This window comes from Hippoglossus hippoglossus, chromosome 3 (genome assembly GCF_009819705.1).
Source record: "Hippoglossus hippoglossus isolate fHipHip1 chromosome 3, fHipHip1.pri, whole genome shotgun sequence".
In the NCBI taxonomy this organism is placed as follows: domain Eukaryota; kingdom Metazoa; phylum Chordata; class Actinopteri; order Pleuronectiformes; family Pleuronectidae; genus Hippoglossus; species Hippoglossus hippoglossus.
This window is the reverse complement of record NC_047153.1, coordinates 703056-723254: the sequence shown is the minus strand read 5'-3', so window position 1 is coordinate 723254 and position 20199 is coordinate 703056. Positions and strand designations below refer to the sequence as shown.

Genomic DNA, 20199 nt, shown 5'->3' with positions numbered 1-20199 from the left:
AAGGCTTAATGATATGAACCATCTTTTGTCCTAGATGTTATCTGAGGATGTCAGAGTTTTGTTTCTCTTAAATGCATCATGTGATGTGAGCGGCAGATTTAATAGCGTGTGTGTAATTAGATTTTGCTTTACTGGGGTCTGTTACAAAAGGCTTAATCATGTTAAATGTAACGTGTGATGGGTTTGAAGTTGTGCATGGTCTTAACTCTGTTTGGTGCATTCGATTGGCTCAGGGCTCCTCAGCAGACCGCAGCCAGTGGCGGGAGCCCACGCGGACGTCTGACGGCCTGTGCTCCCTGTATGAGGCTGCACTCTGTCTTTTTGAAGAAGTAAGATATTAAAGCAGTATTTTCTCCTCAGGACTTTAATTTATGGTTTCATAACTTCTTGATTTGAGATTCTTGTGGTAACTCGTCTCACCAGTGTGTTGAAATATCTCAGGACTGCTGTGGCTGTCAAACTGTAGAGTTCATTCTAAAGATAACACCGTTCCCTTCCACTGATTGGGTTTTCTTCCTCCAGGTATGTCGAATGGCATCAGACTACTCTCGCACCTGTGTCAGTCCAGACAGCATTCAGACGGGCGAGGCTCCCGTGGTGTCCGAGACCTGCGAGGTGTACGTGTGGGGCAGCAACAGCAGCCACCAGCTCGTGGAGGGCACACAGGAGAAGATCTTACAGCCCAAGCTGGCCACCAGCTTCGCAGATGCTCAGACGGTAAGAAGAAGCAGAGCACACATCTGCTGTAGAGCTGTCTGCACCTGGTGGGGGGGGCAGGAACCAAACATGACATTAAACTTGAACTTCTCTTAAGAAGTCGTGGTATTTGTAAGGTTGTTCTATATGTTTTATGAATTATAACAATCAGCATAAAAAAGGGTCACATAGACATGGTCTTGCACTTAAATTGAAATAAACGGAGACAAAGATTTGTGCTCTTCAAGACGGAGGAAGAAACAATCCAGATTCTTATTTCTTGTCTTTTTAGTAGAGAGATAATACAAATATAAAGACCTAGTAAAAAACACAATTCATATTTTTCTCCCCTCTGACATTTATACCTTTGAAATACATTTCCAGAATGTGTTGATGTATAATTTGAACGTGATTATATTTGAACGGGATTTTTAATGCATTTTAATGCCAGGTGTTAATTGGGTATAAGACTGATGTGCACTGTGTCCAGGGCTTTTCTATGTGTTGGACCTGATAAAGGACATAAACTCCAACATAATAATGCAAGACATTTAAAATGTCCTTTAAACTCAGTCCCTCCCTGACCGCTGGTCTTTTCTCTGCAGATCGAGGCGGGCCAGTACTGCACTTTCGTGATATCCTCCGATGGCTCCGTCCGGGCCTGTGGGAAGGGCAGCTACGGCCGCTTGGGCCTCGGGGACTCTAACAACCAGTCCACGCTCAAGAAGCTGACCTTTGAACCCCACCGCGCAATCAAGAAGGTGTCGTCGTCCAAGGGTTCCGATGGCCACACGCTGGCCTTCACTACGGAGGGTGAGGTGTTCAGCTGGGGTGACGGTGATTATGGCAAACTGGGTCACGGGAACAGCTCAACACAGAAATACCCTAAACTTATCCAGGGGCCACTGCAGGGGAAGGTAGGGTGTCACCAGCATTTGAGCACATTTTATTCACATGGTTCTCATCCCACCTCCTTATTCTGTTCAGATATTGTGCATGTTTCTCCTTCGTTTCTCAGAGCTTCTGAAAACGTCATTTTTTCATTTTTAAAACCGAAGGGAAATTCAATAGACGTCTCTTTGCTTGTGTGTTCGCGGGCATTAACAAAGAGCGGCGACGTGTGTGGTGTTTGTTTTGTGTCAGGTGGTGGTTTGTGTGTCTGCTGGCTACAGACACAGTGCTGCAGTCAGCGAGGATGGAGAGCTGTACACATGGGGTGAAGGGGATTTTGGACGATTAGGTAAGTTTCTGATCTAAAACAGTCTTAAAATAGTACTTTAATGTTCCCAGTACGTTGTTTGTTGTTGAGCTTCAAAACCTCTCCATCTGTTAATCGAACATTTGTTTTACTTCCTCCCCTCACAAAAATATGTCTGGTCAGTTTGGATGATTCAGTCTGAAAACCTTTGCACTAGCAGCGTAGCTGGAGAGGCTTTCTCTCTGCTTTGTTTCAGTTGGTTTTAGTGAATTCATTTGGGATTGACAGGGATTGGTTCAGATCCAGTTTTGTCCTTGTACTGTGTGTTTCTCTGTTGGGACAGACTCTGGTCAGAAAACAGCCGTGTTTGCTTGAACAGTCTCTAGTAGTTGACTTGCATTTTCTGAATTTCAGGAGTTGGGTCATGTTTATCTTTGCAACGGTGGCATTTTCTACTCAATAAAATCAAGTAAAAGCGAAATTGTCTGTGGTGGAGTAAACTAGAGCATAGGCTGCATATCTACTCCAGGGCCAAACAGTCCCCTGATGAAAACACATTTAAATTGCACACACTCATAAATAAAACCCTTAAACTTCACAGAGAACAACATTGTTTTCATTGCTCGGTCACGCAGGTCACGGTGACAGCAACAGCCGAAACATTCCTACGCTAGTTAAAGACATCAGCAACGTTGGCGAGGTGTCGTGTGGCAGCTCGCATACCATCGCACTGTCCAAGGATGGACGGACTGTGTGGTCGTTTGGAGGCGGGGACAATGGTGTGTAAACGCTTCACTGTGACTCAGTTTCAATACAATTTGAATATGAGCCATTAAAGTGTATTATTTCTCTGTATTTGCTGTGGAATTACAATGGGATCTTTGTGAATGCCGTCAGTTGCTGTAATTTCAAAATCCGCCTGTTGTCCTGCAGGAAAACTTGGTCACGGTGATACTAATCGAGTTTACAAACCAAAAGTAGTGGAGGCCCTGCAGGGGATGTTCATCAGGAAAGTGTGTGCAGGAAGTCAGTCATCTCTTGCCTTAACCTCTACTGGACAGGTAGGACATGATTCCTGCACTGTATCCGAGGTCTATATGGTCAGTATTGTACACGACTGTGTAGTAAGACCTTTTTCCTCGAGATCTTGTTTGTCTGGAGAAAGAAAAATTAAAAAAGGTTTTGAAAAGAGGAAATCCTCTTGTAATGTATATTCACGTCACCTCTTCTGCAGGTGTATGCTTGGGGCTGTGGCGCCTGCCTGGGCTGCGGTTCCTCTGAGGCCACAGCGCTCAGACCCAAACTCATCGAGGAGCTGGCGACCACCCGAGTGGTGGATATCTCTATCGGAGACAGCCACTGTCTGGCCCTGTCGCACGGTAATGTCTCTGCTTCATGTTCTTCATCCTCCCTGTCGCTCTCTTCCTTGTAATACGTCTCCGTGCCGATGCTTCACTGTATTGACCGAAACACATTTGTATTTAAAAGGTTGTTTTTCTGATGAAGCAAGATTTAGTTTTTATCAAACATGTGACAGGAAGTTGTGTCCTCTGAAGTTCAGGACTTCTCCAATATGCTTAACAATCAGAAATGTTCAGTGCTGTGGTTCCTGCAAACGCTCCTAGATCCTGGGAAAGGTTCTTGTGGTCAAAGTGTGGCTTACAACACAGTCATATTTCCTCTCTGAATTATTATCCCAGCCATTTCTAAAATCATGTTACTTGCCTTCTACTTAATCACCATCTAGACAATGAAGTATATGCGTGGGGCAACAACTCCATGGGCCAGTGTGGCCAGGGGAACTCAACCGGGCCGATCACCAAGCCCAAAAAGGTGGTCAGCCTGGACGGAGTCGCGGTTCAGCAGATCTCAGCCGGCACGTCTCACAGTCTGGCATGGACAGCGCTGCCCAGGGACAGGTCAGTTACCAGCAGAGCAAACACACACTGACCACAACCTGGATTTTCAGGAAATATTCCCATGTGGGAGGGGGGGGTGAAGATCCTTGAACTTCTGTACGTAATCGAGGTTGTGTAATACAGGTCAAAGGTCAGTGACTGTGCGTAAACACTAAAATTAGAAGGATTACACTCTGTGCTACAGACACACACACTTTGTTTCATTAAAGCAGTGAGAAAAGTTGATTTGGTTAAAGTTCTAATTTCATAAGAATTAGATTTATTTATTTTTCATTCTTGTTGTATTATATGAATATAATAGCACAAATTACCGATAATTAAATAAACATAATTATACAAACAAACAACCCTACCAGTGTGATTTTAAACAAGAAGAGTATAAATTGTTAGTATAATTATATAATATAATATTATTATGGATTTTTTAATTTTCTTTTACCTTGTCAGAGTCGTCCCTCCGCTGACCCGCTGACCTGCACTGCACCTGCAGCTTCTTTTGTAAATTACAGCACACTTGTAATAACAGTAACAGTTTAAAATACTTTTTAAAGCACGAATCAGGAGGCTCGTGAAGAAACACACCTCTTAGAGTCACACAGTGATAAAAATCATCAAATTCTTTGATGCATCGATATCGTTTTATCGTCGAATCGTCGGCCTCTGGATTGAAATCGAATCAGTTGCCTGGAGATTCCTGTTCAAGCTCTTGTGTCCAAATCGTGGCTTCATGTCTCAGACACTCGTCTTAAGGCTGGAGACACCAGCGTTACCCTGAAACACATTGTTCACATCTCGTCTCTGTGACTCTTCAGGCAGGTGGTGGCGTGGCACAGACCGTACTGCGTCGACCTCGAGGAAAGCACCTTCTCCCACCTGCGCTCCTTCCTTGAGCGCTACTGTGACGGGATCAACAGTGAGGTTCCTCCACTTCCCTTCCCCTCGTCCAGGTGAGCTCACAGCTGCTGGCGGGAAGGAGGGACCTGAGAGCAGGCAGATTCACAACAGTGTTTTTTTCCCTGCTGGTTTATTTGTGGCACTTTCTTGCTTTTCAGTTTCTCAGAAAACCTGATTTATATACGTGATCGGTATAAACAGTATTATCAAGTGTTTGTTTTATGTCTTTCCAGGGAGCATCATACCTTTCTCAAGCTGTGCCTTCGGCTCTTGTCCAATCACCTGGCTCTGGCTCTGGCCGGGGGCGTGGCCACCAGTATCTTAGGTCGGCAGGCGAGGCCCCTGAGGAACCTGCTCTTCAGACTGATGGACTCCTCTGTGCCCGACGAGATTCAGGAAGTAAGAGATGATAAAAGCACTTTGTGGTCGTGGGGGGGTTGTTTGGAGTGAATGTACAGACCAAGACAATGAAAGTGAAATTAGACTGTATATTAATGAAGTTGATTCATGAGGAGCCTTTAATCCATTAAGACCGAAGGCGCTGAATAAAAACTCACTCTAGAACCAAAGCATCATTGAAAACAAGATGTTCATGAGAATGCAGTTAGTCGCACGGGTCAGAAACCTCGATGAGCAACGTAAGTGAAGGTAGAAGTAAAATCAGGTTTCTTAAAAGGGCACATCCAGGATACTGAAAGTCAAACACAGGCTTAAACAGACAAATACTTCAATAAGCCGATGATAACTGGGAAACTAGTGCACATGGAAACACAGTCAGTTCTGACCCTGCCAGGCTCCTGTAGCCTGCAGCACTTTGCTTTTCTACAAATCATTCAAGTTTATTAAATATCCTTCCCTGCCTGTTCTTCTTCTGTACTCGGATCAATGTGGGATTATACTTGACATTTCTTGTGATGCCTTGAAAACATTTTCCCTTTTTGAGAACAGAAAGTAAGTCAAGAGGTTTTGAATCATGGTCTGTGTGTGTCTGTGTGTGTCTGTGTGTGTCTGTGTCTGTGTCTGTGTCTCACCCCATCAGGCAGTGATTGAGACTCTGTCTGTGGGTGCGACGATGCTGCTGCCGCCGCTGAGAGAGAGGATGGAGCTCCTTCACGCGCTGCTGCCTCAGGGCCCGGACCGATGGGAGAGTCTCTCCAAAGGACAGGTGCCTCGCGCTGCGTAATCACACTGAGCTTCCTCTCGAAGGAGGTTTTGTTTTCTGGTCCCAACCTTCATCAGGTTTAGAAAATGACCGACCCATCTGATCTCAAAACATTTTATATTTAAAATCAGGATAAAACATCTGCTTGGTTTGTGAACCTGTAACAACCACACACAAGGATCCAAGTCAGCGAACACGTGTCCGACAACGACAACCGGGTCAATTCAAGTATATTTATCTTTTATATTTAGAGGATTATAAGTGGAGACAGATGCTGAAAACCTATTACATTTATAAAGTAGAAATATGTTTTTTAATTGATAATGTCGCTGTTACAAATGAAAATTTGAAATGTCAAATCTTGTGAATCTCAAAATAGAATTTGCAGAGAACTTTGAAACTCCGACCTCCTAAAGGAAAGGTTTGACATTTCGTCATCGTCGTCTTCCACAACCGACGAGAAGTGAGGAGATGATGTCATTTACGTGGTGGTTGTTTGATTTCATCATCCATCAGCTGGTTTCTGGTGGACTGTTCAAAGCTGTTTTCATCCTTTCATCTTCTCTTGTCTGTGCCTCTCAGACTGCACCGAACTAATGTCCTGAAAATTAAATTAATTTGTCCCAAACCGCATCCATCCCACAAGTTTACTGGAAATCTGTGCAGTTGTTTTGTGTAATTCTGCTTAGAAACAAACAAAGGAACCAATAGAGAAGAGTGAGAACATAGCCAGAGGTAAAAAGCTCTTAACTTAGGAAAGATAAGGAAATAGTTCATCAGCTACTATCATACCCATCTTCTCATTTTACTCGTGTCAAATACTTCTCTTCTACCCGGGCGTATTGCATCTGCAAACTGAAACACACAATGTTGTTAAAGGCTGTGAAGTGACCCCAGCTGAGGCCAGTGTTTCTTCTTGGACACACACGGAGACTAAATGTCCATAGGCCTGACGTCTGTGATTACTTAACAATATAGATATGTGCTGACTCGGCATGAACCCACAGAACCAACCTGTGTTGTTTGGTTCTGTTAAAGGTTTGATGTTGTCCTTGTCTGAAACGTGTGTCTGCCACAGAGGATGCAGCTGGACATCATCCTGACCAGTCTGCAGGACCACACCCACGTGGCCTCGCTCCTGGGTTACAGCTCTCCTCCCGATGGCCCAGAGGTGCTTTCCTCCGGTCCAGGTTTTACAGCCTCCCCAGACCCGGGCTACAGTGCCACAGCGGACCACCCTGACACCCACCTGGCTGAGATCCTCATGAAGACGCTGCTCAGGAATCTGGGCTTTTACACTGTAAGTAGTGTCGGGACGGTTGGTACAGCTCATTGCTCGTATTGAGTTTAGTGTGAGTGCGTTAATCAATAACAAACCATTATTTGTGGGATGAGCTAAAATCCTCTTGTGAACGGAGATGGTTTCCTTCGTTTTGAAACTATGTGTGTGTGGATGTAGCCTGAGTCTCTGAGGGTGTGTCCAAATGTCCTCACTTCCTAAAGTCTAATACTTAAACTGGTCCTCATGAAGATAGAAGTAAACACACACAGCTCACTTTTAGGGACATTACACAGACTTTCATTGAACTCCTGGAGACTCTAACCATAACCACTGACCCCATTTATCTGTGTTTTTCCCAGTTGGGGACACAGATATCGTCCCTGGTTGGATGAGCTGCTTCCAGTTAACTGGTCTTTAGTCTGAAATCTTTCCCTTAAAAACAGAGGCTGTTTTCAAGTGTGTGTAATTATGCAGACTGAGCAATGACTGCAGGTCTTTCTACATCTGACTCATGTCTTTCAGCCTCTGGCTTTGTTTTCTGTTCCTTTTTGTTTCATCATTTACACAACTCAGATTTCTCCTGTGGGACATTTGCAAATGGAAAAGCCACATTAAGATAAAGAAATGTAATTCAACAGAACCAGTAGTAATGTGGTCTAAATGGGACGATACAGAGAATCCAGATTATACAAGCAAAGTAATGATTAACTCATAGTTTTCAGCTCTTAAATTAGCTCATTTTGTGTATTTGAACATGTTACGTGCCTGTTGTGTGAATAGAAACAGTTTGTTCAACAAAGTGGAGACGCATGTTCAGAGGAATAAATTAACCTTGAAGTTTCCTTTTACATCTGTGACATCGTCAGCGTGTTCATATCTGATTTGTGTGTGAAACAGGATCAGGCCTTCGGGGAGCTGGAGAAGAACAGTGATAAGCTGCAGCAGGGCACGTCGTCCTCCGACAGCAGCCAGCCCGCTCACCTGCACCAGCTCCTGTGCTCCCTGCAGAAGCAGCTGTTAGCGTACTGCCACATCAACTCAGTCACTGAGGTACGGACGCTCTAACCCTAACCCCCTGACCCTGTTGATCTACAACAAGTTCACACACACTCAACCTCTTTCCCTGCTGTATGTTAAACTTTACAAAGTCCTCATTCACTTTATTTAACCGTGTTAGTCCTGTGCCAGGCAGATCCCGTGATAAAAGCCTTCTAATGAAACTGAGGGGATTATAACATATTAATGCACTGACTGAGCAGAGATGCCCCATGATGCTCAGTAAAGTTATTCACTTCTTATGGCACATTTAATTCCAAAGGTAAAAGCGTGATGGATCATAGCACATGGAGCGTGTGCTAGTGTGATGACGATATACACTGCAGCAAAACACCAAGTTTGAGATCTCTTATGTTATGAGAAGTGTATAAATCTTTCTGGTTCATTATGAAACTGCAGCCGCTGCCACAGTCTAGATGCTCAGAGGGAAACGTTGCTGTATCTCCAGGCCTTTTACACCATGAAGTCGAGACCTAACAGAAACCCAACAGTTCCCACATTGAACAAACAGTGGAGAGGAAGAACCTTTCAGCAGGAGCAACTTCCTACAGATCCAGACTCAGGGTGGAGCACACGTCCGTCCTATGTTTAACAGATTGCCTCAGGACCCAGATCTGACCCTGAATAATTTATGCATCATGCTGCTGATGTGCTTTAGTTTTTAGTGGAGTAAGCAAAGTTTGTTTTCCTTGTAAATGTTGGACAACACCACGTGCAGCACAGACAGTACACCATGTTCCTTTCTCTGCTCGTAAGCTGTCTGAACCGTCGCCCGACTCCTCGTGGGAAGTGTCCTCGTCAGGCATTGGGGACTGTTGGAAAAATGAATCAATAGTTTGTTCCATAGTCACCGAAAGGTGGAATGAGAGAACACTGACAGACTTGAGACAGAATGATCTCATCCTGTATGGGGTCAAGGGTCATCATCGGGTATACGTGGGTGATTGCCATCTTTCCCATAGCCACTAGAGGCGCTGTCTCCCGTCGCTGTCAAATTAGCGTCTTCACAGGTTTTTATCACTGCTGATCGGAGCCGATAAAAACTTGTCTCCTGCTGAGTCAGTTGAACCAGGAGTGAAGAATGATCGAGTTCATTCACTTCACAGCAGCAGCAGCAGTGAAGATGGGTTTTTAAACAGTGGCTTTAGAGTGAGATTAATATGCCTTCAGCTTTTTGATGTAATACATTTATAAAAATTACGTCATTGTTTTAATTAAAACATTGAATTCTCTGTATTTGTGCAGAACTCCAGCAGTGTGGCTCTACTTCACAAGCACCTGCAGCTCCTGCTGCCTCACGCCACCGATATCTACTCCCGCTCGGCCACGCTGATCAAAGAGAGTTCCTGGAACGGCAGCATACGAGAAAAGCTACAAGGTGAAAAGGACTTTTCTGTGTTTCAAAGTAAAACACTCTCATTATCCCTGGTTCTCCAGAGATCTTTCTTAGAGTCTTGGCTTTTAAACTTTATTGTATGAATGTTTTTGGCCTATGTTATTAAAGGGAGGGTTAGTAATTTGTTTCTGAAACACTTTTTATCCCTGGATCTAATTCAGTCAGTCCTTTTTTATCCAGGTTAATTATTACGATACCAAACTAAAGAGGTCGTTCATTCACTTTATCTTTTCATTCCCTGTCCTTTAATTCCTCATCTGATCCAAACACTCTCAAAAACCGTCTCACGTGTCATTGGTGCTTTTGAATGGAACTTGAAAAGCTAATGTCGTCTCCAGATGTGATCTACGTCTCAGCAGCAGGCAGCATGCTGTGCCAGATAATCAACTCTCTGCTGCTGCTTCCGGTGTCGGTGGCGAGGCCTCTGCTGAGCCAGCTGTTGGACCTGCTGCCTCCTCTGGACCGACTCAACCGACTCCTGCCCGCTGCGTCTCCTCTGGAGGACCAGGAGCTGCAGTGGCCTCTTCACGGTGAGATTCAGACAACGAGCTAAACACAGTCACACCGCTGACTGTGTGTAAAGCTCAATGACAACACGGCTCCCCAAAAAACAAGCCAAATTATCTTCATGGCTCCCTAGTGGCTGCCTGATGGATAGCCGCACCTCCTCCATGTTAGCAGGTGGGACATGGACCAAACTAAAACGTTTTTAAGCTTATTTAAAGATGGTTTACACATGTAATGTGTCTTGTTTGCATTTCTTTACCACACTTTAATTCAGGGACATTTAAAAGCCACATATTGTAAACTCTTTTCTGACGTATCAGGGTTCGAACCCTCTTTCTTTGGCTGTTTAATCCGTAAATAGAATGGCCTTAAAGCTAAAGTACGTACATTCTACAGTTGCCCTGGTTTGACTCAAAGTTTAATCGTCATAGTTTCAGCTTGTGTCTGTTTTGTGACTTTATGTTTTGGGGACACTTGCCAAGTCAGCAACACGTTGGACTCTGGTCTTGTTTCCTAGATAACAACTGGTTGCACCTCTGTCTGGTTCCAACTGAGGCTGTTGAATGTGTCATTCTTGTTGGGATTCCTTGATCGTTGTTGGAAATCCCTAAATTTCCAGTCCAGTGTTTCCACTGGTAACATTTCCGCGTGACGGGCCAACACGCCACGTACCTTTTATAGTTTTGATAATACACCAAGTGAGATGTTTCCTTGCACAGTTTGCAGCTCTGACAGTTTTTTTTATTTTCATGCAAAAAGTATTGTACAATGAAATATCACACACACACACAACAAAAAACACATTGCCCCCCACGTCAAACCTCTTGATCCACAGGGATCACTGCAGTCAATGGAATTTATTCGGTCGTCCCCTTTTTAAACTTTCCAGGTGCCTCTGACTTTGCTGAGCCAGCCTCAGGAATGTCCCTGCCTCCGCCGGCGCTGTCCTGGATTTGGCTCGTGGACCTGGAGAGGACGGTTGCCCTGCTGGTTGGCCGGTGCCTCGGTGGGATGCTGCAGGGAGCTCCGACCTCACTGGAGGAGCAGGACACTGCTTACTGGCTCAAAACCCCCCTCTTCAGCAACGGCCTGGCGATGGACATCCCTCAGCTTGGTAGGAAACACTGAGTTCAGGTCTTTTTGAAATGTTTAACACTGGTAACTACATGTTACTGTTGTGAAGTTAAAATCCAGCTGGAGATTCTGTTCTCTGTTCTCAGTGGACCCACTTGTGGAAACTGCTGTTCATTGATATGTTGTTTCCTCTGTGACATGTTGAGCTGATGAATTTCCTTTCCCTTCGTCCTTCAGACACCTGCATCAGCTCCTTGTTGGAGGCAGCGCTGTCTGGGAACGAGGAGCAGAAGCCCTTTGACTGCACTCTGCGTCCGGACTCCAGTGTCTTGGTGGATCTGGCTCTGGGTTCCTCTAAAGAACCTGCCAACAGCCTCTGGATCAACATGCAGGACTATGCCATGAGCAAAGGTCTGACCATGAATATGAGGAATCTCATTTTCTCTCTGCTGGAGTGATTAACCTTGAAATGTATCTGACGGTGATTGTGATGTGTTTTCTGTTGCAGACTGGGACAATGCGTCTCTCAGTAATGAGTCTCTGTTGGACACTGTGTCCAGGTTCGTGTTGGCCTCCTTGTTGAAGCACACAGGGATGCTGAGCCAAGCCTGTGGCGAGGGAAGGTACTGAACCCTGACGTGATTAAAGGAGTCACATGATGTGTGTGTGCTCCTTATTGCATAATTTATTACTTAAAATCATCGAGTGATGTCACGAGTTATAACATTTTCCCTTCAGGTACCAACCTTCTAAGTCGCTTGCTGAAGTCTATCGCAGTGTTTATAAAGTACGCAACCGTCTGCTGGCCTGTAAGAACATGGATTTCATCCAGACCCGATCATCTTCACGTGAGAGGAGGGTGAGCAAACAAACGTTACACGAGTAATACCTGTAAAACACACACACACACACACACACACACACACACACACACACACACACACACACACACACACACACACACACACACACACACACACACACACTGAACTTTTCTGATGTTCCTCAACGTTGTTTTCCTCTTTTATTTGACGTTTCCTCTGCAAACAATCTACTGTGTTCATGAAACCGAACGACCTCCCCCATCGCTCATAGTGTCTCATCTGGTGACAGATTTCAGACAATCAGGACTCTCTGGACATGGACCCTCAGGAGCACTCGTTCACTCGCACCATCGATGAGGAGGCAGAGCTGGAAGAGAGGGCCGACCGCGAGAGAGAGGAGGGCCATCAGGAGCAAGACGACGAAGAGGAGGACCGGGAGCATGAAGTGATGACAGCTGGAAGTACGTACATCTGCCCAGAGTCATGTGTTTTTATGCTTTCAGTGTGCAAATTGCCAGATTCTATGTGTTTGGCGCTGTGTCCCGTTAGTTCTGCTGAAGGGGAAGTTTATTCAGTCTGTGTTAATATTATAAGTAAATAATTACATTGACTTGTAATCCTAAAAATTACAAAGCAGTGCTGCTGGGTAAGTGATTCATCTACATTTCTCTTATTGTTGCTGCTGAAACGTGGGCAGTTGTAAGACCCTCAAAAATCAGGAAGACAAAGTTGTTCAGTTATTTTCATGGAAACAACATATTGTGGTTTCACAGCATGTCATGATAAGCATGTGTAATGTTTCAGGAATTAATCAGTCACGAGGTAACACGTGACACTTTCCAAAATAAAACAGTCTCGACTACCAGCAGTGAATTCCAGAGCCAGACACTTCTGGATTTTAGAGGCTGATGCCAATTCAGATATTAGGGAGAAGACTTTTTTTTTTTAACGTAAAATATAACTGCATTATTTTTTCTGTAGAATAAACCTACACGTGGATACCAGTGTCTGTCAGAGGCTCATTTCCACAGATACATCAGTCAAGCTCTCGTGATAACAACACGGAAACGAATTACAAACGTTACAACATTTTCTTTGCCAGCAACTGTTGAACTTTCTTCATTTCATTAAAACTACAACCACCAACACGTGCAGCAGTCGAGCTGTTATTTGAGCGTTCTGAGACAATTTCTACAGACCAACACCTGCCCAGCGTATTGGAAGGGTCATGTGATAAGCAGTCGGTGTAGGCGGAGCGTATTCCTGATTGTGGGATGCATCTAGAATTCTTAAAACTAAAACGTATCAATGTCAAATAAGATTCTCCTGGTTGTGACAGACAATCCGCCTCAGTCGTTCGATGGATGTGACCGTGTCAAACACATGTTGGTTTGTTGCGTTTGCATGAGCTTTGGTTTTAAATTGTGCACTCTAGTAAAACCTGCGTGCTTCATGCAGCTGCTGCTTTTCCTCTAACCCAGCATTTTCTGTGTTTTGTGTGTGTGTGTGTGTGTGTGTGTGCACATATCGCACAACACAGAAATCTTTCAATGTTTCCTCTCAGCACGGGAGGTAGCTCGCAGTCGGGACAGAGAGCGGGCGAGCAGCAGCACAGGCCTGGGCTCCGGCTCTGTTTCCAGGAGCGGCGGAGGAGGAGGAGGAGGAGGAGGAGGAGGAGGAGACGAGGACGCCATTCTGTCCCAGGAGGGGAGGAGGGGCAGCTCGGGTCTCCCAGAGGGCCAGGACCTGTACACGGCAGCCTGTAACTCGGTGATCCACCGCTGTGCCCTGCTGCTGCTGGGGGTGAGCCCTGTGCTGGGCGAGCTGAGCAAACAGAACCAGGAGGAGGGCCAGACCCAGTCAGCCACGGGAACACACGAGTGTCTGAGCTTCATGACCAGGTCAGAGCACCGACTAGCACTCTCACTTACCTGTCAACTGGTCAATCGTCGGTTCCCTCGTTAGCAGGGACTTTGTGAAGAATGTCCCTCGACTGTGGAATGAGACGGTCCAACCTGTTTTCAGCCTGTGCGGTTCAAACCGGCTCCCGATGCTCTTAATGTATAAAAAGATGTTACTCTCGACTAGACTACTTATCATTAATTATCATAAAGTGTCTAATTGTGGGACTTGGGTCTTGAATATCATTCCTTATGATCATAGCAGCTTTTATCATTGTGATGAATAGAAATCAGCTCCTGAAACTATTCCAGATTTAGAGATCAGTCCCCAAACCGGCATCTGTCCCACTCGAGACCAGGGCTGATGTGATGTGGTCACAGTTTCACTAACACACTGGGTACTTTCCAAAGTGTTTTTTAGTGCAAAATGCTCCGTTTGTGTTTTTTTACTGAGCAGAATAATAAACGACTATCTGTCAGTCTGCTGAATCATCACATCGTCTCTTGTTGGTTCAGCTCCTCTGTTCACTTTAAGGAAAGTCTCTAAACAGCCACAGTGAACAGGAGGAATCTCAGCAGCAAACAACTTGGTTCAATGTGAGTGTTTGTTAGTTTTTAGGAAAAACAACACACTCTGTACAGCAGTACAATTGAAACTATACTGTGAACACTTGTGATTTGTGTCACACACATGATTGAACCACGTCCTCAGTCTAATCACTTGCACCTCGCTGCCTTTTTAAATCACAGTTATGCTGATACGGCAGTTCTGGAGGTCACAGAGGAAATTCCTGACCCAGTTTTCACTCATTTCAGCAAGTTTCCTCTGAATGTTCACCTCCATATACTCCACACATCTCCTGGAGCACCATGAACCGGAGGATCTCTCAAAAGCAACAGCTCGACGGGTTTACTATCGCAGTATGAGCTCTACTGAGGGATGTTCCAGTGTCAGTTGTGATTTAATCTGTTGTATTGCCAGTGAGGAAGATGATTCATCGGCTCCTGTGATGTGTTTGTGTGCAGGAGTGAGAGTCTCAGTGCAGAGAGCCGCTCGGTGCAGAGCAGCCCGAGCTACAGACTGATGAAGTCCAGGAGCGAGTCTGATCTGTCCCAGCCCGAGTCAGACGAAGAGGGTTACACTCTGGTAAATCACACACTCTCACTGCTATGATCTGTGTTTCATATGTAAAGTAGTAGTGGGGGGGCAGTACACTGGTGTGTGGTTATCACCGGTGTGAGGTGCACCATGACATGTGCAATACCTTCATCACCATGAGGAATCAACAGCCTCATTACAGTAAAACATGATCACTATATCCTGCAAGATGTGTGATGAAGGGGAAGCAGCCAAACGGGTCGGTTCAAACAGACGAGTGCTGGAACCAGGACACAGTCGACCACAGGAGAGGAATCAATGTAAACCACAGTGTTATGTAACAGAGTCGCTGTGTGGTGGAAACACAAGCAGCCGGTTCCAGCCCTACAAAGCATCATGTCCGTGAATATGAGGATGAACTGAACCGAAACCAGCCCGAGTGGATCACGTCCCAAAACCACACCAGTGTCACTGCAGACATTGCATTCTGCTGCCACTATTAAAGTAATACTGTGATATATAAAAGTGACCTTTCAACAGGTGAACAATACCGTGATATTCATTTGAGGTCATTTCACCTGACTCCTCCAGCGGTGACGTGTGTTCATTGGAATCTGTCTCTGCCTTTCAGAGTGGAAGGAGAAACGTCGACCTGGACTTGGCGTTCTCCCAAAAAAAACGAGGTAAAGAGAATTCCTGTTAAATCTGTGAGATGTAGTGACTGAGGAGGAATCCGGTTTGTGTTTGTCATCTTTCATATGTTACTCTTGTCTCTCTGTCTTTTAATTCCTGTGTGAATAGTTTATTTGCTTCTTTTGGGGCAGTTGAGCCCCAAACACAAGAGGAGCTCCAAGCAAGTAAACGATGGCATGTTTCTTCTTCCTCTCGTCAGCTCAACTCTCAATGACTGTGATGACACCCCCCCCCCCCCCCCCCCTCTCATTCATCTCTCATGACGAGGGCCTTGTTTTCAGCTCCTTCATACTCTCCTTACTGAGCAGTGAGCCATTACATAAACGACAGAAGATAACAGGCACACACAGATGTGCCTGTTGTACAAATAACAGCTCATTCTTCTTCTTGGAATGTTTGTTACTTTGCACAATGGCGTCTCATCCCTTGTGAAGAATGTGATTCGTCACGCTGAAGAGGTTTCATGGATATTACCAGTTGCACTTGTAAAGATATCATCATGATACTTTGACTCGAGTGCTTTCAGAAAGACGAGAGCTGATTATCATTCCACTTCTCCGCAGCAGCATATCTCCTCAGTGGGTATTGAAAGTTCAGAGTGTCCATTACAGACGAGTTCATAATGGCTGACGAAGGCTTGTGCCCGCATGAACAATTAGCATTTGGCCTTTTGATGAACTGGTACAGAGTAATAATGCATTGCACTGCAAAGCTCTTGAGTGCTTAAAAGCCATGGTTCATCCATCAGAAAGAGACCCGGTGCGTTCATGTATCTGAAAGGCTCCTCTCTCGTCCTCAGGCCTGCTCCACAGCTCCCCCGACTCCCTGGCCGAGTCCTGGTTCAGGGCCAAGCTGAGTCGCCAGCGCAGCTACGGCTCGGCATACTCCTATGAAGAGTCGGACCTGGACCTGAGCCGCTCACTGGGCGTCTACGCCCTCATCGACAACATGGTCAGTTACATCAGCGGTGACGTGGGCCTGGCTCCGGCCTTCAAGGAGCCAGAGGAGAGCATGTCCACCAGCCCACAGGCGACGATCCTGGCCATGGAGCAGCAGCAGAACCGAGCAGAGGTGAGAGGGACTCACTGAAGTCTTCTTACTGCTGTGATGTCACATGAAATGATCATGAGTTCAAACAGCCACCAGGGGATTTTAGTTGTTTTGTTTGAGAGAGTCTTACGTCTTTTACTTTAGTTGATAATATTCAATCCTAAAAAAAGCCTTTAGTACAGCAAAATGAAGCTGGTGAGCTTTGTCCAAACCAGTTCGTTCCTTCCCTGGGATTCAAAACCCAATGATTCCAACTGAAGACTTAAAGCTAGGGTTGGTGATCCTGGAAGATCTATCAAGAGCAGGCTACACTTTTAAAATATGCCATTGTTTGAGAAATAAATTACTACTCATACTTTTGATAAATCTTCAGGGTTAGACATGAGCGCTGGGCCTGGGGGCCGGTGAACAGAGAGAGTAGATGGGGCCGGTTTCTGGACGTCTTGTTCATCTCTAAGAACATGATTTTTGTTTTTGGAATCAATGGAGCTGCTTGGCTCAGAGGAATATGATTTATCAGGCTGTCATATTTAGACACGATACTTACTGAATCTAGTCATTCTTGTTTGTGGTCTTTTCATTAGATTTCTGTCAACAAAACAAAAACACAGAATATCACCAGATTTATTGTTAGAACTAATAACATGTTGTGGTCATATTAAATCAATAAGGCTGTTTTTATTTGTTGATTTTCTGACCCTAACCCAGTCAGATTTTAAGCCAAAGAAATACTAAAGACAAGAAATCCAGAGAAAGGTCTAGAAGGCCGGTGAGACGGTGCCTCACATCGTACCTCTCCATGAAAAAGAAAGTGAAAAAACATCAAATCCTCACTCTAGTGCAGAAGTTCTTCCTTCTGCTCGACCCCTCAATACGATTACAAATCATTTCAGTCGTTTTTGAGTAATCCGACTGACGAACAAAGAAATGAAAACATAATCAAAGAGTTGGATGTGTAACCCTGCTGGAATATACACTTGACTGCTGGGATGTGTCCCTTCAGTTGCGGTTGGAGGCGCTTCACCAGATTGTGGTGTTGATCTCCGGCATGGAGGAGAAGGGCAGCCAGCCCGGCAGCGCAGATCGGTCCAGCGGAGCCTTCCAGTCGTCCTCTCTGCTCACCTCGGTCCGGCTGCAGTTCCTGGCCGGTTGCTTTGGCCTCGGCACCGTGGGCACCGGAGCGCTGAAGAGAGAGAGTGTGCAGCTGCATCACTACCAGGTGCATACCAGGCTCCACACCAGTGTGTACTTCCTCTTTCAGCAGTGTCTCAACATATTACTGTGTTTTGCAGGATGGTGTGAAATCCGCTAAGAGGAGCCTCCAGATTGAAATCCAGACAGCCGTCCACAAGATCTACCAGCAGCTGTCTGTCACACTGGAGAGAGCGCTGCAGGCAAACAAGCACCACATAGGTAACACAAGCTACTACTGTACATACTTGTTTATATATTCACTTCACCTACAGTCAATCTGAGGCTTTACTTCTCTCCCGTGTTCCTCTCACCCTCCTAGAAGCGCAGCAGCGCCTCCTGCTGGTCACTGTGTTCGCGCTGAGTGTTCGCTACCAGCCAGTGGACGTCTCCCTGGCCATCTCCAGTGGGCTGCTCAACGTGCTGTCTCAGCTCTGTGGCACAGAGACCATGCTGGGGCAGCCGCTCCAGCTGCTGCAGAAACCTGGAGTGTCTCAGCTCAGCACGGCCCTGAAGGTGGCGTCCACTCGGCTGCTGCAGATTCTGGCCATCAGCACTGGGTGAGAAGGAGATGTGAAAGTTCTGTCACTACTCTGTGAACCTGGAAACAAAGAAAAGATTACATCAACATCTGCGTGTGTCTTTGGATTTACAGAACATATGCAGACAAGTTGAGTCCTAAGGTGGTTCAGTCGCTGTTGGACCTGCTCTGCAGTCAGCTGAAGAACCTGTTGTCTCAGGCGGGAGTCAGTCTCCTGTCGTCTGGAAAAGACCAAGAGGACAACAAACAGGAGGACAGTGCAGACTCCGAGAAGAAAGACTTGAGAGGTGATGAGAGAAAACTGCTCTCCTTACTGTTTAATGGCCTCAGATCAGTTTTCAGTGACCTGATGAAAAAGCCATATTGATTAAAACAATGTTATTTTGTCATGAAAAAATGAACGGACCAAAATTGAGTTGTTTGTATTCCATGAAATGTAGTATCCTGCCTGTAATTGTGTGGTTGTGGTTGCTCTGTGTTTTCCAGCTTTGATCCGGAAGCAGCACACTGCAGAGCTGCACCTCGGAGACTTCCTGGTCTTCCTCAGGAGGGTTGTGTCGTCCAAGGCCATCCAGTCCAAGATGGCCTCCCCCAAATGGACTGAAGTGCTGCTCAACATTGCTGCACAGAAATGCTGCTCAGGTACAACCGGCTGCAACACAGATAAATGTGTGATGCTTTGACGACGTAAAACACAACTAAGACATTAACTCGCGTTGATTCCAGGGGTCCCTCTGGTGGGGAACTTGAGAACTCGGCTCCTAGCGCTTCACGTTCTGGAGGCGGTTCTGCCTGCATGTGAGGCCAATATGGAGGATGACCAGATGACACAGGTACACCTCAAGGATGTGTCTTTGTAAAATATAATGAATTTTTACTGAACCAAACACAACAAACTCACAATTTCCTCTCCTGCAGGTGGTGGAGCGTCTTTTCTCTCTGCTGTCCGACTGCATGTGGGAAGGTCCCATTGCTCAAGCAAAGCACTCCATCCAGATTAAAGAGAAAGTCCAAGAGCTTAAGCTACAGGTGTGCACTCCCCTTCCCCCTCCGACCCCTGCTGTGTTTACACTATCGTGTTTTCTATGAATGACTGACTAGTTCTGTAATCCACAGGGAGAGTCAGAGGAGGAGGACGAGAACCTTCCCATTCAGGAAGTGTCCTTTGACCCGGAGAAGGCCCAGTGTTGTGTGGTGGAAAACAGCCAGGGCCTGACGCACGGCAGCGGGGGCAAAGGCTACGGCCTGGCCTCCACTGGAATCTCCTCTGGATGTTACCAGTGGAAGGTACATTACTTTAATGTTGTATATGGATTGGAAGTGGAAAGGTGCAGATTACAATTACTCACAGTGAAGACAGCGGTTACTAGAAAGGTTCCATGTCAAAAGGATGAAGTGTCTCTTTTTAAGCTGTCTTCCTGTCTCTCTCTTCCCTTGTAGTTTTACATTGTGAAGGAGAACCGAGGCAACGAGGGCACGTGTGTCGGTGTCTCACGATGGCCCGTGCACGACTTCAACCACCGCACCACGTCAGATATGTGGCTGTACCGGGCGTACAGCGGAAACCTCTATCACAATGGAGAACAAACGCTGACGCTCAGCAGCTTTACTCAGGGAGACTTCATCACCTGCGTCCTGGACATGGAGGCCAGAACCATCTCGTTCGGCAAGAATGGAGAAGTGAGACGATCATGTTGCCGGCTCAGCGCCTGTGGC

General features: G+C 45.8%; 1 protein-coding gene across 7 annotated transcripts in view; it reads left to right on the top strand.

Annotated features, from left to right (window-relative positions):
• The window catches only part of herc1 (HECT and RLD domain containing E3 ubiquitin protein ligase family member 1), a 56239-nt gene that overhangs the window by 4841 nt on the left and 31199 nt on the right, over window positions 1–20199 (top strand). For 4 of the 7 annotated variants that reach the window (XM_034614878.1, XM_034614873.1, XM_034614866.1 and 1 more), the window contains exons 3-36: window positions 234–329; window positions 523–717; window positions 1302–1613; window positions 1840–1936; window positions 2530–2673; window positions 2828–2955; window positions 3129–3273; window positions 3642–3813; window positions 4626–4760; window positions 4941–5106; window positions 5747–5872; window positions 6948–7169; window positions 8049–8201; window positions 9453–9585; window positions 9942–10133; window positions 11000–11224; window positions 11422–11595; window positions 11693–11807; window positions 11923–12043; window positions 12298–12469; window positions 13549–13909; window positions 14936–15056; window positions 15640–15691; window positions 15810–15875; window positions 16501–16772; window positions 17755–17970; window positions 18044–18164; window positions 18265–18502; window positions 18598–18770; window positions 18970–19125; window positions 19210–19316; window positions 19402–19512; window positions 19600–19770; window positions 19924–20163. In XM_034614878.1, coding sequence (XP_034470769.1) covers window positions 234–329; window positions 523–717; window positions 1302–1613; window positions 1840–1936; window positions 2530–2673; window positions 2828–2955; window positions 3129–3273; window positions 3642–3813; window positions 4626–4760; window positions 4941–5106; window positions 5747–5872; window positions 6948–7169; window positions 8049–8201; window positions 9453–9585; window positions 9942–10133; window positions 11000–11224; window positions 11422–11595; window positions 11693–11807; window positions 11923–12043; window positions 12298–12469; window positions 13549–13909; window positions 14936–15056; window positions 15640–15691; window positions 15810–15875; window positions 16501–16772; window positions 17755–17970; window positions 18044–18164; window positions 18265–18502; window positions 18598–18770; window positions 18970–19125; window positions 19210–19316; window positions 19402–19512; window positions 19600–19770; window positions 19924–20163 — 5628 coding nt within the window. The remainder of the gene's footprint in view (window positions 1–233; window positions 330–522; window positions 718–1301; window positions 1614–1839; window positions 1937–2529; window positions 2674–2827; window positions 2956–3128; window positions 3274–3641; window positions 3814–4625; window positions 4761–4940; window positions 5107–5746; window positions 5873–6947; window positions 7170–8048; window positions 8202–9452; window positions 9586–9941; window positions 10134–10999; window positions 11225–11421; window positions 11596–11692; window positions 11808–11922; window positions 12044–12297; window positions 12470–13548; window positions 13910–14935; window positions 15057–15639; window positions 15692–15809; window positions 15876–16500; window positions 16773–17754; window positions 17971–18043; window positions 18165–18264; window positions 18503–18597; window positions 18771–18969; window positions 19126–19209; window positions 19317–19401; window positions 19513–19599; window positions 19771–19923; window positions 20164–20199) is intronic. The other 3 variants (XM_034614896.1, XM_034614894.1, XM_034614888.1) reach the window with 2 other exon arrangements.